General features: G+C 34.1%; 5 protein-coding genes across 6 annotated transcripts; 3 read left to right on the forward strand and 2 right to left on the reverse strand.

The window, feature by feature from the left end:
- Positions 1 to 30: 30 nt before the first annotated feature.
- Positions 31 to 6,250, forward strand: LOC145735547 (alpha-galactosidase MYORG). 2 transcript variants are annotated; one of them, XM_081989505.1, is made up of 11 exons: positions 31 to 686; positions 761 to 819; positions 3,148 to 3,298; positions 3,354 to 3,552; positions 3,612 to 3,852; positions 3,905 to 4,005; positions 4,062 to 4,287; positions 4,350 to 4,757; positions 4,806 to 5,165; positions 5,227 to 5,648; positions 5,701 to 6,250. In XM_081989505.1, the coding sequence occupies exons 1-11, from the start codon at positions 459 to 461 to the stop codon at positions 5,820 to 5,822; spliced, it is 2,517 nt and encodes an 838-aa protein (XP_081845631.1). In that variant the 5' UTR covers positions 31 to 458; the 3' UTR covers positions 5,823 to 6,250. The 2 variants fall into 2 exon arrangements, with proteins under 2 accessions (XP_081845631.1, XP_081845632.1); XM_081989506.1 differs by lacking the exons at positions 31 to 686; positions 761 to 819 and adding an exon at positions 1,265 to 1,643.
- Positions 6,113 to 7,824, reverse strand: Rab9 (RAS oncogene family member Rab9). The gene is made up of 4 exons (XM_081989557.1): positions 7,627 to 7,824; positions 7,082 to 7,281; positions 6,828 to 7,025; positions 6,113 to 6,771 (listed from the first exon to the last, which is right to left on the reverse strand). Exons 2-4 carry the CDS (start codon positions 7,262 to 7,264, stop codon positions 6,496 to 6,498), a joined length of 657 nt encoding a protein of 218 aa, XP_081845683.1. The 5' UTR covers positions 7,265 to 7,281; positions 7,627 to 7,824; the 3' UTR covers positions 6,113 to 6,495.
- Positions 7,825 to 8,000: 176 nt separating this feature from the next.
- LOC145735578 (metallo-beta-lactamase domain-containing protein 1) lies at positions 8,001 to 8,913 on the forward strand. The gene has a single exon (XM_081989558.1). The coding sequence runs from the start codon at positions 8,191 to 8,193 to the stop codon at positions 8,815 to 8,817; it is 627 nt and encodes a 208-aa protein (XP_081845684.1). The 5' UTR covers positions 8,001 to 8,190; the 3' UTR covers positions 8,818 to 8,913.
- On the reverse strand, positions 8,819 to 11,969 carry LOC145735561 (T-complex protein 11-like protein 1). Its single transcript, XM_081989534.1, has 10 exons — positions 11,812 to 11,969; positions 11,492 to 11,645; positions 11,165 to 11,438; positions 10,830 to 10,973; positions 10,656 to 10,775; positions 10,475 to 10,598; positions 10,250 to 10,397; positions 9,953 to 10,193; positions 9,295 to 9,421; positions 8,819 to 9,226 (listed from the first exon to the last, which is right to left on the reverse strand). Exons 2-10 carry the CDS (start codon positions 11,608 to 11,610, stop codon positions 9,024 to 9,026), a joined length of 1,500 nt encoding a protein of 499 aa, XP_081845660.1. The 5' UTR covers positions 11,611 to 11,645; positions 11,812 to 11,969; the 3' UTR covers positions 8,819 to 9,023.
- A 202-nt stretch (positions 11,970 to 12,171) lies between these two features.
- NTPase (ectonucleoside triphosphate diphosphohydrolase NTPase) lies at positions 12,172 to 14,974 on the forward strand. Its single transcript, XM_081989535.1, has 9 exons — positions 12,172 to 12,446; positions 12,656 to 12,791; positions 12,856 to 13,017; positions 13,084 to 13,163; positions 13,322 to 13,577; positions 13,637 to 13,924; positions 13,975 to 14,237; positions 14,308 to 14,445; positions 14,500 to 14,974. Exons 1-9 carry the CDS (start codon positions 12,417 to 12,419, stop codon positions 14,581 to 14,583), a joined length of 1,437 nt encoding a protein of 478 aa, XP_081845661.1. The 5' UTR covers positions 12,172 to 12,416; the 3' UTR covers positions 14,584 to 14,974.
- The last annotated feature ends 73 nt before the right edge of the window (positions 14,975 to 15,047 follow it).

Consider the following 15,047-nt stretch of genomic DNA (forward strand, 5'->3'; position numbering starts at 1 on the left):
TCCGACCGGTTATTATTTAATCACACGAAACTACCTACTTTTGTAGGTTTTTTAACACAGTAAATTCCATTAATGGTTTGTGTGCCTGGTGCTCATTTTTATAAATATTTGCTTCTTATACAAAGTTTGCACTATGCCGGTTTCTATATACGTTTAACCGTAATATCAATAAAACAATAAAAAGCTTAACCAAGAATCTTTCACATTATGCTACGCTAATATTTGATACAGATATAGCATTATCACATTCGTATAGTTCGCTCAGTGCGGTGATTAAAGTGAAAATATACGTGTTAACGAGTATTTGTGTCGGTCACTATTTAGTGTGTTATTGCGTGTATCAAATCTTTTTTTTCTATATTTGATATTTCTTTAATTTCCCCAATGCTCCTGTAAGAAAGAACAGGCAACTAAAAATACATACATTTTCTATATAGACATCATGTAAATAAATATTTATGATAAAAATGTCTCAGCTGAATAATAACAAACTAAACATGCCAAGAATAGTGGTGATGGGTCCTTCGAAAGAAAACTTACAAGACATAGCTCAACATGAAGAAGATATGAAAAATAACCAACAGAAGCAGGAAGCTAGAAGAACCAGTTCAGTAAGCCATAGAAAAAACAGCGTATCCCTTCCTAATCTCGACGATCTGAAAGATCTAAAGGAGGTCAACCAACAGGTAAAAAATAGCATTAGCTATATTTTTGTATTAATTTAGATATATTTATGGGGTAATTTATATTATTTTGGCAGGACACCATGGTTAACTCACAGAGTGATCTAGAGACGGACGATGAACTGATAAACAGAGGGTAAGTAATAACATCTATCTAAAAGTAGTTATCTTTTTAATCTGGTTTAAACGCATCATTGGGAATTAACGTATAATGTAGTAAGTGCGTTTCGTTAGGTACTTAAAAAATAAATGTTTATAATCTGATAAGATATTTTTATAAGGATATTATTTATAAGGAGTAGCCAAGCTTATTTTCGTCAAAGAAAAATTCTGTAAACTAGTCTAGTCGACCCTGAATGGTGGTTTTTCTGGCAAAAAATCTGTTCTGTAATAATTATCGTATGAAAGCGCAAAGTACCATGAAAGCATACATGTGATGGTTTGTCACTCATTCATACAATATCAAAGCATATTTGCGACGACCGAGAAAAACCTATACATTATCGCGGAGATATCATAATTACCTGTTATCATCGTCATTCTCGGTCTTCAAATAATCGTAAAACACTAAATCTAATAAGATTCCGCAACGATAAGAGATCTTCATAAGCCAAAATCAAACGTATCTGCTGTAATGTGATGTATTTGATTTACGTGCTCTCAACCCTATATACAATGGATTTGTGGTTTTCGGCTTAGATTACCATTTTTTCGCGCATCTTACGGTGGAAACCAAATATCAAAAATTTTAGCCGGATTCGTGACCAAGTTTTATTATAAATTATCCGTGTTCTAGCCCAGTGAAAATTGCAGTTTTGTGTTGCGTGAGCTAGTGTGTCTCGTGACTACCACTTGACTTGAAATTAAAATAATAAAGTAAAGCACAAATATGGCTTTGAACACCCCTTATACAATACCCACAGTTCAAATTAATGAAGCGGAAGAAGATGTTCTTTTAAGGTATCTATACTCCAATAATATAATAAAAATGTCACATTACTGTAGACTGAAAACAGTTAGCTAAAAATTATTTTCCAAAATCTCCGGAAATACTTATAAATCGACATTTTATTCAACTACAAATTGGCTTAACTTTGTCCCTATTTAAACTTTCTTGTATAAAATAACTGAGATTCCCATGGTGATTCTGTCTACAAAAAGTTTATTTCAGTACAAGACCAACAATCCACTTCAACATGGTGAACATGCATGCCAAATTTCATTTGAGTAACTTTTTTCCTAGGAATTAAAAATAAAAAAATGGTTTTAGTGGCTCTCACCTTTAAGGTGTTTAAGTCAAAAATCAAATTCAAACTTTACAGCAAACAACTCAGTTTAACATTAAATAACTCAGTTATTTGACATTTTAGGTAAAAACATTATACAGGGTGGTCAAAAGAGAATTTCAAGGTCTACAAATTGGTATATTGAACCACCCTGTAACTGTCAAAATAACCGAGTTATTGACTGTCAAAGTGAAAACTGTCAAATTCAACAACTTTACTGCAAACAACTCAGTTTAACAGTAAATAACTCAGTTATTTGACATTTTAGGTAAAAACACTATACAAGGTGGTCAAACAACAATTTCAAGGGCTCCATTTATGTCGTCATTGGTCCGACACATTAGGAGGTCACTTTAACGTCATTTTCACGTCATTCAACAGGTCATTTCCGGTCAGCGCATGACTAGTTTTGGACGTTAATTTCACGTTTTTAGTTGGGAATCATAGCAAAACTAATCTGGAGGTTTGGTTGTTGGAGTAGTAAAAAAAACAAAAAAAAAATAAATTTTAAACATATACGAAGTTTTACCACATCATTTACTTTGCTATCCCTGTAAATTTGTTTTAAATTTTTTAAAGGTTGACATAATAAACCATATAATTTGTTAAAAACGTATACAGGACAAAAAATCTGGTCACTAATCTGACAAATGTAAATGAGAAAAAATTTAAAATATACAGTTCAATATACAGTTCATAAAATATAAAGTTCAATTATATTTGCCGCCCAAATATACTTATTAATAGCAAAAATAAACTGTGGTGTTTACCTGACCATTTTTCGACTAAGAAATGTGATAATTTCACGAGCACGACTTAGTTACAACACCATAGAAACATTCCTTCAACACCACATCATTCAAAAATATACAATTCAATGACAGACATTGATGCTGATGGCTATAATAGCAAAAGTTTTCGATACAAAATAAAGGCCGTTTACCCTTTCGGAATAGTTGTTTCACTTTTCACTAACAAGATAATTGCCATAGCAGTTTATTTACTAATGTTTTCCTTCTATCAATATATAGGGCTTAAAAGTCATTTAAGGCTTCATATTTCATTCAACGGTTAGCATATGTGTGACTGCATAAAATATTCTCATATTAAGACAAGAAAGTTGAGGGTCTTAAGATAAGCTCGTTAAAGAACTGTTGTTGTAATATTTTTTTTGACAGTGGTCATTCGAGGAATGTTCGTCGAAAGTCTGTGTTAAGCCCAAGGATGCTAACGCCCCCCGAACCCGGTGATTTTGTGGAAAGTAATTCTGCGGCCAATTCCATTACTTCCGTTAATTCTTTGGCTAGTCTTCTTAGAGAAAAGATTCAGGTATGTACAGGAAACACTTAAATCAGTCATTTGATGTTAACGACTTTGATTACAGGGCCTTCCACAGTCGATCAGAAAGAAAAAAAATAACGATTACAAGATCAAAGTGTTTGTCGTGTTTTTATTCATAACTATTGTGGTGCTAGTGTGTTGCGCCTATTTTCTTTACAACCAGAAAGTTTTGGCCAAAGCTTACTTCGAGCGCATCAAACTTAACAAAAACAAAAGACTTATGAAGATTTTAAACGATGACGGTAATCCATAATTTGCAGAGTTAAATAGCATGTTTCTAGGAATAATTATTTGTCTCTAGGAGTAGAAATTCTGAATGCCAGAATAGGTACTACCTTAAACGACGACAAGGTGATGCCATGTTTAGAACAAGACGAACAAGATAGTGGCTCTATTTGCTTCGAATGGATGGATCGAGCTAGACTCTACTTGAGCTTCTATTTTCTTCAAGGCGAAATTAAATGTTATAATTTGAAGTGGATTTCACTAAACGACGGAATTTTTCCTACAGATTGTTTTGAGATGAATTCTGGCGTACATTGGTAACTACTATAAGCGATGATTGAACCCAAAACTGTTTTAATTTAATGGTAGGTATGGTGGTGGTCAAAATAGAGAATCGGCGTGGCCTTTGGAGAAAGGTAGTCATGATTTTGCTCCTTTTGTTACCGGAAACGTTGAACGTCATGAATGGGGTAACTTAACCAACGTTTTAGGGGCTTAGCGCAGAACTATTTATGGATACTTTTAGGGAACGTCCTGAGTCGGTATTTTATCAATTCCAAAGGATCAGCGCTTATAATTGACGACAAAACACCGTTATATTTGTCCATACGTAACTCATCCACCAAAAACGAATTTTGCCTTAGCGCCCGATACGACAACTTTGCTTTCGTGAACAAATTCACCATTACTCCGGAATTGAATTATAGCATCTGCGTTGGTAATAACATGTCTGAGCTACACTTGAAATTAAGGTAACATCAGTATGCTCTAGTAGTATATTTTGGCAGATATAGGATCGTTTTTTATATACCAGCGAGAATACGTTATGGGACGGTTTGAAAAAAGAAGACGCGGACGTTATGGACACTTTACTCACCCAACCAGTTTGGGAAATCACTACTAATCAGAGAGAGGCTTTGACCGAAGAGACTTTATCGAATTTTACTAGTGGGATTCTTAACCTACGGTTAAGCACCATCAAGCCAGGACACGTTTTAATCAATGAATTTTGGCAAAATCAAGTCGGCGATTTTGAGGTGGACGTAAACCGTTTTCCAGATTTCGAGAATACCATGGTTGTTCTGGGTCGTCGAGGATTTCGCGTAGTCTTTACCGTTCAACCATTCATTTCGACCGAGAGTTTCAATTTTCTTGAAGCAGTCGAGAGAAAAATATTGATTTTGGAGCGTTTTAGCGGTAGAATAGTCCCCGCGTTGACAAGGTGAGTGTTCCAGTTACTTTTTCAATTTATTTCTATCAGTTGTTTCAGCTTTAAAACAGTTCAAACCGCAGGTATGCTGGATATTACCAATAATAAAACGGTGCCATGGTTGGTGACCAAGCTGAAGAATGTAATGGAAAAGTATAAGTTCAACGCCACGTTTTTCTTAGAGTTGGGCACGGCATATGATATGCCACATTATTACCAGTGCGAAAAACCTTTAGAGAACCCCGATCAATACAAATCGATTTTTGTTAACAGTCTACAGAATTTCGTGGGATTAATGGGTGTCAGTGATGCCATAAAAAGACCACGCCCCCCTACCTTTGTATCTCTGCCGCGGTTTGAGTCTAGTTGGGACGGGCTACGAAGACTTATCCCTACTGTTTTAACATACGGGATTATAGGGTTTGCTACTTTAAAAGTTTGGGCAACACGAAATTATAATAACTCACTCACTTATATACAGATATCCGTTTTTGATACCAGGAGTGGTTGGCGGTGACTACAGCTCAACGGATGATGAAATCTCTAAACTAAACGGAACTTTCACAGACCTGGAATATCAAGAGTTGTACATTAGGTGGTTACAGTTGTCCACATTTCTGCCTGTTATCAAATATAACAGGCTACCAAGCACTTACGAAAACGACAAGGTGTTATTCGACACGTTGGCTCGTTTGAGGTATGACAAGGTTAATCCGGTGCTGCGCAAGTACGCCAAAGTGTCCTTGAATATTGGCCTGCCCATCATTCGTCCATTGTGGATGATTGATCCTTACGATCCGTCCTGTCAAACTGTGATCGATGAATTTGCAGTCGGAGAAGACATCATCGTTGCGCCAATTTTGTACCCTGGTGCCAAAACTAGGGAGGTTTATTTGCCTGCAGGTAGCATGATTATATGTTGACTTGTAAACTCAATAAAACTTGATTTTTTCAGGATTATGGAAAGATGGAATTGATGGAAGTTTACGAAAAGGCAGAAGTTGGATTCATGATCACCGCGTAGAACTGCACAAGGTGGCGTATTTTGAAAGAATGCCTGATAACACCAGGCAATAAAATTCCTCTCAACTGGTTATTAGTGACTGTATTCACACATATTAACAAAGTTATATATAATAAGTGTCTCTCATGAATATACCTAATTAAAAAACAAATTTTGCTATGTGTTACACTATTGCCTTATTATTGTATAGGTATAAGCTTTAAATTGTATGAGTATTTATTTTTCATTTCTATTAGAGACACTCATTAAGTATGTTTTTCTTTCTTGGCAAATTACAATAATAGTATAAAATAAATTGGTAGCTGGATGTAATACCACTTGTACGTGAGGAAAAATAAGAGTGTTTCTTGATTATAAAAGTGAAAGCTGCATTTATATTTTTTCAGTTCTTATGAATGTAATATAATAAAGTGTATTTTGCCTTGGAAACTTCTATACTAACACTAGAAGATTATTAAACATTTTAACTTTGGTCATTTTACATGTCTTTTTTCTATTTGACTATATCACTTAAAATAACCTTTTTGAGACAACGTTATTGAAGACAGATAACATAAGAAAATAAGCTGCTAAACATTTTACATTATAACTAAAAAAATACTTTACTATAATACTTTAACAATTGATATGCATAAATCCCATTTAAATACTCCTACAAAAAGCACCAATATCAAATAATGTCTTTTAATAATAATAATGTACAAATATAGTGAACACAAAAAACCATTATTGATTTACAGAATCATTGCCCCCAGTAGAGCAACACAACCCTGAACTATCACACTGTTTTTTTGACAAATCAACAGTATCATTAATAACTGTCTGGTGACTATCAGCCCGTTTTTCTAACCTCAACCAGTGTTGCACAACCATTTTAAAAGCTTCCTCCACATTGCTGGCATTTTTTGCTGAAGTTTCTATACAGCAAGTAATGTCATTATCATTACACCAAGTTTCCATCTCTAATTGGGAAATCTCGCGTTCATTCACTGGAACATCAGACTAAAATAGAAATTTTCAAGTTCATGGTTAAATCAATTTATTAAATACCTATATACCTTATTTCCTACAACAATAAATGGAACTTGACTGCTCTCTTTCAAGTCAGCATAATAGGAAAACTCTTTGCGCCACATTTCCAAATTTTTAAAGCTAGTTTTATCATTAATTGCATAGGTCAACATGCAAATATCACTACCGCGGTAGAATGGTGTTCTAAGAGTTTTGAACCTTTCTTGGCCAGCAGTGTCCCAGATCTGTATGAACAATTTTTAGCTATATTTTGTAATAAAGGCAATAGTGACAAACTTACCTGAAGAGTGTATGTTTGACCATCAATTGTCAAGTCTTTATTTAAAAACTCCACACCAATTGTATGGAAGGAATGTTCATCAAAATGGTTTGATACAAATCGGTTCATTAGACAACTTTTGCCAACACCTCCATCTCCCAATATTACAACTTTTAATAATGGATTTTTGTTTGCTCCTCTCATTTTACACTAATTAGCTCCTTTTTATTATCAAAAAGATAATGTGCATGACATACAAAGTAATTTTATTTATGTAGTTAAACCTATTAGTTAATTAGTTTACTATGTAGGTATGCTATATTTTGTTTCTATGTTTTTTCAAAGTTAAATTGAAACTATTGGCTGAATCCTTTTCGAGTATCTGCAATGTCTAATCAATATGACCTTGGCTTTTCCCTGAACAGCAAAAATCTTAGATTATGCTTTACGATAATTGATTGCTGTGAAACACACATTGTTCATATAACAATAACAATTCAATAACAACATGTGAATTATTATATGACCTACTATATCTATATTTAAAATAATCATTGTTTAATTACCAAACATTCAGGACTCACATGCTCCAGCTACCAGGAATATTATTATCTTTACTCCTTTGAATTATTATAAGTACTGGTATTAACCCTCAGGGGCAATGAATAGGAAACTTATGTAGATACAGTATTCACAGTGATTTATAAACAAAATCACTGAGTATTCAGTATAATATCGATCAGTTAAATGTTTGGCAGTTTAGAAAGAAAGTGATGTCACATGTCACAGATGATAAAAACTATCAATGTCATTATTGTCACAAATGCAAAATTAAGATCAAGAAATCACATGACACCATAGTTATAAAATCATACAAATGCCACGTGATGTTTGGATCATGACGCGTTTGGAAGTTCGAAAAATAGAGAAATATGAAGATGAAGCGATTTCTTTCGACTTTCGACTCATTTCAGATTCAAACGCGTTGATCTATTTTGCGTCTATTTTCCGATTTTCTGGCTACCCAGCTATTCCGATCATGGATCATCTAGAGCAGCCCTTGCTTCATTTTTTTTATTAAAGCTATACTTATTTTGTGTAATTTACGTGAGACATAAAATTCACATAATATGGAGCCTTCCCTCCCCACAAGTCCCGTAGAGGTAAAAGTTTTATTTCCCGGATATTCCAAACTTACGTCCGGTAACGTCATGTTAGCCAATTGTTCTTGTACATTAATTAAGGGCCCCCCACACTGTATCGTGGACACTATGACTGCGTGGGACAGTTCAAAAATAGTGGAAGCCCTAAAATTATCTAATTTAACCCCCGATGACATCAGCTACGTTATTTGCACCCATGGGCATTCTGATCACATTGGAAGCAATCACCTATTCAGAAAAGCCTTACATTTTGTGGGATTCAGCATTTCTCAAGGTGAAAAGTATTTTTTGAAACCCGATTTCAGTGAGGGTGAAGAGTATGAAATTAGTAAGTTGATTAAAGTTGTACCAACTCCTGGACATACTTTACAAGATGTATCAGTAATTGTTAATACCGGAGAAAACACCTACGCCATAACAGGGGATTTATTTGAGAAAGAAGAGGACATAGAAGACGAGAGTATATGGATTTCAGCTGGTAGCGACAATGAAACTTTACAAAGAGAAAACCGACGTAAAGTAATGAGAATAGCTGATTATATTATTCCAGGTCATGGTCCCATGTTTAAGGTTACAAACAGTTATCAAAAATAAATTGTTTTTCACTCTTATATTACAATAATAATTACCAGAATAATTGTATGTTATGTTATGTTAATATACCTATATGTTATATATAAATAACAATCATGGGGTTGTTGTATTATAAAAAAGTATCAAGTTTGCGTTTATTATAGTAATAAAATGTGTTACTTTCTTTAGCTAACAGATGAAAAACTAAGGTGGGGTTAAAAAAGCTTTTAAGTTGGTTTGGGTAGCGCTGCCGCAACTATGTCGTTGTAGTAAATGCAGAAAACTGTACTGTTGTGCGATACTATTCGCAAAAATTGACCGGCAATAGCGGTCAATTCCCGTTGAAACGCCGTTAAACCGGTCGGCACTTTTTGTGGTGCGGCCGTTGCTGACTCAATAATATCCAGAAAGAAATCTTTGACACGCTGTTCTGAAAGGTTAAGACAGTTTTGTTTGTACCATTTTCAAATTTCACCACCATTTCACAAATATACTCACTGACTATGGTTTTAACTTTATGGTCTTCATTACCAATTGCAATTATAGAGTCTTTCAAGACGATTTCATTACAAGCCCCAGCCGGCAGGTCGTACTTTTGTTGCGCCTCTTTCACATCATTCACCACCTACAATTGCAGGTATTTTATTAGATATGATAAGCAGTGCCAGATTTAGGGGGGTGTTAGTAGTACTAAAAGTAAAAGCACCCGGCGGTAAATTTTTGAAGGAAGAGGGAAAACACAAATATACTATTAATCACCGGGAAACAAGCACACAAAAATGCAATAAGATATATAAGTAATATTTCTCATTAGGCCTCTTGAGGATGTAGAAATATTGAAATAATACAAGGAGAAAAACAAGAAATATGTCACATCTTAACTATATTACATTAAAATTGATAACATTTAAAAAAGTGTGACCATTTTAAACGTCAAAATTACTCAAACAGACACTTTTTTAACGTCAAAACGGATTACGTAACCGTTTTAAATATCAAAATATTGTTTGAAGGGTCACGTGTGACTCTTTTAAGATTAAAAATAGAATTCATAATATATTAAGTTAGTAGGTATAAAATTTAGCACCCGGCGGTGAATGAGTTAAATTCGGCACTGATAAAAACTTATTGATTTATTATATGGTATGGTACAGACCTGTTCAGCCACATTGGGTAAAATATCAATCAAGTCCTTTTCAGTTTTAATTCCTTCCAAAAGGATGGTGATGCGGTCGCGTAACAATTGTTTAAAAGCACTGATGGTTTGAAGATCTGGCCCAGCATTACTTAAAGTCACTAGCAAAATGGTGGCTGTGTTAACTAATCGAAACGTTCGAGTTTGTAAATCAAACAGTCGCTCTTCGTCCAAAATAAAAGTCTCTGGATAAGCTTTGCTCCTGTAATAGACAGTATATTGAGCTGGATGTAATATAAAAGCCAATTAACGTATGACCTGTCCCAGTCCAATAAATCTATACAAGCGGCCGTAAACGCTTTTTTCGAACAAGTCCGAATAAATTTATCGTATTCTACATCTTTTGGAACTGGCTCTGTAGTATTGATGTGTTGTAAAAGCCAATTTCTAGTATGTTCCAAACCATCTAAAATTAATCTTACATTGTAAGGCATTTTGATTGGTACATTCAAAACCATTGAAGAACTCAGACCAGTCATTTACCTGGTTGAACAGCTAAATAGTTAGCAAATTTCTCGCGTTCTAATTCAACACTATGATTTATTATATCAGGCTTGATCATTTGTAAGGTGAAGTTAGCCATATCAAGCTGCATCAATTCTAATGTCTTCAAGATACAAGAAAAGTCTTTAAAATCAAGTTTGAACACAAATTTAGCACTGACCTCCAAGATACCTTTATAAACTTCCACTATGTCAGTAGTCTCTCTTAGCTGCTGGATTTTTTCATCACGTACTTGGGCACACATTTTGGCCATTATAGATATGACATAATTGGCATAGTACTGTATAAGTTTACTTATGGTACAAAACTTGAAAATATCTAGTGCTTTTTTTACCTTAAAGTCCAATATTCCTTTTTCTGCTTTTTGCTTAATTAAAGGAATATCCAGCACCTCAGATATTTGCTGCTTAATTTTGGTGTGTTGTGGCAACAGCAAGTCAAACAATGATTGTTTAATTTCTTCCAGCAGAATAAAGGCCTTTATGGAAAAAAATCCAATAAAACAAAATGAAACAGGAACTACAAACCTCCACCTTGCCTTTGCCATATATAGCAAGAACAAGGTAGACTTGTCTGGTTCTTTGTTGATATTTATTAGTCAGCTGCTGCTAAAGGTCATTTTCCTTAAACAATAACATTTTAAAAAATTAAGTTTTACATATACCTGACCTGATTGTAACTGGGTGGTTCACTAGCCAATTCTTCCCTTAAAACATCCCAAAATGCCTTATGCATTGTATCTTTAATCACTTTTTGTATGGTATTTGGTTCTGGCTCAGCTTTTTCCAGGCGAAAATTTTCATCTACAACAATTTGATGCACCAAATTCATGTCCCTCATTCCATTTGCTGCTTGCATTATTTCTTCCAGGGAAACAAATTTTGGTGGTGAAGCTGCTGTTAATCCACTAGCTACCATAAAAGTCTGAGATGTTGTTCTTTGCCTTTGAGTATTATCTTAGATAAGAAAAAAAAAGGTTAATTAAAAAATCCATACCTTTTGCTAGCAAATGTAGATGATACAGCCCCATCATCACTAGCAACAGAACATTCACTAGTAGTGCGATTTCTGGGAGAACCTTTGATATCTTGGGGGGTGCTTTTTTCCTGACTCATTGTGTCTGAGCCACCAAACTTCGTTTCTACCGTAACTGCAACCCATGAAAGGAATGAGGAATGAGGTCCATCCCTGCCTAAGTGCCTATTTTCATTTTGTGGAAGGGGCAATGATGCAAACACAATAAACACAAAAGAAAATATTCACGGCTAGGCAGGACACAGATTATTATAAATCTGGTAGGATTTAATGAATATTACCTGATTAGATGCGGGTAGACTTTCACTGCAAATTTCTAGTTAAGTTGAAATGGGATGAAAATGAGCCTCTATTCAAAAAGAAAGTTTTTATTTTTTTCTGACTGTGACAATCAGCTGATTTCTATTTATATACATTGGGTCAAATACAGTGAAAAAAAAAGACAGTGAATTTTACCACTACATTTGACAAAGATGCAACCTTGTGACGGTTGCTTTAAGTAAGTCACGTGACCAGTCTATCTGTTGCCAAAAGTAAGGTCATGTGAATAGTAAGTGGTCTACCACATGAGCTTCAGAGTGACATTTTCCTAAAACGCCGACTGTGACGGGTAACTGACGTGTATTTTTATCAGTAATGATTTTAAATGTTATCCTTATCAATTAAAAATTATATGAATATTTGTATTTGATATCACAAGAGCGTGACAAAGGTTGTTTAGAAATGAGAACTGTTTGATTTGATTTCATCATAATTCATAATTTAATGAACTTTTGCATTTTTGTTTAAATAGGTAAACTTTCATGATTTTGCATTTCTATTGTAATACAAAAAAAAAACATTTAACTAAATAAATACAGTGCATTATAATCGTAGACTTATAATAATGCGAAACAATGAGCTTCGCCGAAGAAAGGTGAGTTAACCTTCAAAACGTTATTTTAATTGGGTTGTGAGTTGTGAGCAGTGTTCATATGATAGAAGAACACCTGCTGGGTGTTCAAGACAAGGTTCAATATTTTGTTACAAACATTCAACCAAATGTATTATTATCAAGAAGTATGCACAAATACATTTTATTAACATATACAAACCTGTAAGTAATGTGTTTTCTATGATTTTTAGGTTAAGGATCAGAAGGGCAAGTTTTCAGCTAGGTTTTCAGGGAAAAAGCCCAGAACAAAAAAACCTAAAACAGACTCTATCCAAACAAGCTTACTGTGTTTAATAATCAGTGGAACTATTCTAACCACTTTTGTTGGCAAGTGTGGGATCTACAAAATTTTACAACATTTAATTAATCAAGCAGTATTTTTTTCCTACAGTTCTTTACACAGATCAAATACCCTGGTTTATTGGTAATCAAATAATAGATGATTTAGCAAAACAGTTCTTGGGATACCATAAGCCTGTATATGCAGTTGTTATAGATGCAGGAAGTACAGGGTCCAGAGTGTTGGCCTACACCTTTCATAAGTCATATTTTGGTAAGAACTTAAACCACAATCAGGCATGGCAAAGACAGTTGCACTGCAATTTATAAAAAATTTTAGGTGGTAACTTAGTATTAGACAAAGAGTTGTTTGAATTTAACAAGCCAGGACTTTCTTCATTTGCCAATTCCCCAGAAAAGGTAAGTAGCAAACTTGAGTACCTATACAAGAGAAAATCAGTTTAGTCATTAAAGGTTACACAATCACAGTAAATGCCTAATCATTATAATTACACAAATACATATGTGATTTCTGTGAACTTTATATCTTAATACCTGATAAGAAAATTAATTTGCAGGGAGCTTTAAAAATAGCAGAATTATTGGAACTAGCTAAAAAAGAAATTCCTGAGAAATACTGGGCTAAAACTCCTTTAGTATTGAAAGCAACAGCAGGTCTCAGGATATTACCACAAGAACAGGCTGACAATATTCTAAATGCTTTGACAGAATTGTTTAAAAAAACTCCATTTTTAACTGATGAAAATTCCATTGAAATTATGGATGGAACTGATGAGGGAATATTTTCATGGTTTACTGTTAATTTTCTGTTAAGTGTGTATCATGTCAAACATTAAATTTTATCAGAGATTTATCATACTAGAGGTTTGTAGATAAGTTGGCCTCAAATCCTGCTAAAACAGTGGCAGCACTTGATTTAGGTGGTGGTTCCACCCAAGTGACGTTTGCCGCTTTAACACCATCAAGTCTGCAAGATATAGATAGCATACATCAAGCAGCCACACCCAATGGGGCTATTCCAGTGTACACTCACAGTTATTTAGGGTTAGGACTAAAAGCCGCACGGAAAGCCGTGATTTCTCATCAGAATGGGGATAATTTCAATGTGACCTGTGACTGCGTTAATCCGATCGTTAAATCGCATACATTTCATTATCAAGGTATACAAATTTTGTATTAATGCCTTTAGGTTATTTTTATATTGTTTCAGGTAACAACTATTTCGTCAGCGGTCCTCAAGAGGGTTATCCCACTTCCAAAGTGGTAGGAGATGAATTAACAGTCGGAGAAGTAATTCCTTTAGTTAATTTTGCGAAGTGCTCGAAAATAATTGAAAACTACATTCATAACATATCAAGTAAACGAAGACCGCCAGATGAATTGCCACTGAAGGCAATATTTGCTTTCAGTTACTACTACGACAAAGCAAGTCAAGCTGGACTTATAGATTTTTATAAAGGAGGCCAAGTTAAGGTTTGTGTTATTATTAAGAAAAATCTGCATCTGTCTGTGTATATATCAATATGAAATAACTTTTTTTCAGGTGGAAGATTTCAAAAAACAAGCAGAAAAAACTTGTCACGAAGCCAACGTTGAACAACCCTTTATTTGCATGGATATGACGTTTATTTGGCTGTTGCTAGAAAAAGGTTTTGGCCTCAGTTTGGATACGAAAATCTACGTAAGTTTTTCCAACCAATCAGAACTAACCAGAAATAACTCCTCTTTTTTGCAGTTGTACAAAAAAATATCTGGTCACGAGATTAGTTGGGCACTGGGAGCCGCTTATGACGTTTTAAAGAAGACCAATATCATATAGAAGTTAAAGTTTCAATTGTTTTTATAAAGTAATATAAAGGTGCCTTGTCGATTATAGGTTAGGGACTGACAGATGGTCAGAACAAGTGAGTTTTTATAAGAGACAGCAAAAGGCCGACATTCTTCACAGAAAAGACGAAAATTATTAAAAATTCCAGAAAATTATTTTTGTTTCAATAATAATAAGTTTTGTTGTTTTTTTTTACTGCAAGTGTGGTGTGGACCTGTTTTTAACACAAAATGTAGCTTTTTAGTTTTGTGCCCTTAATTTATTTAAGATTTTGATTAAAGACGTTACTAGGATATTTGGTATACATATGGGCTGTGTTTACTTAATTCCATTTAGTTGTTCATATTCTAAGAAAAATTATTAAAATCGTAAACATTTTAAAGTGGCTATTATTTAAGCAATTACCACTTTTACTTTAAATAGATTTAAAAGAAAAACAGTCTGCGTGGATTATA

This window comes from Ips typographus, linkage group LG11, assembly GCF_016097725.1.
Source record: "Ips typographus isolate SLU linkage group LG11, UJ_Ityp_2.0, whole genome shotgun sequence".
Lineage (NCBI taxonomy): Eukaryota > Metazoa > Arthropoda > Insecta > Coleoptera > Curculionidae > Ips > Ips typographus.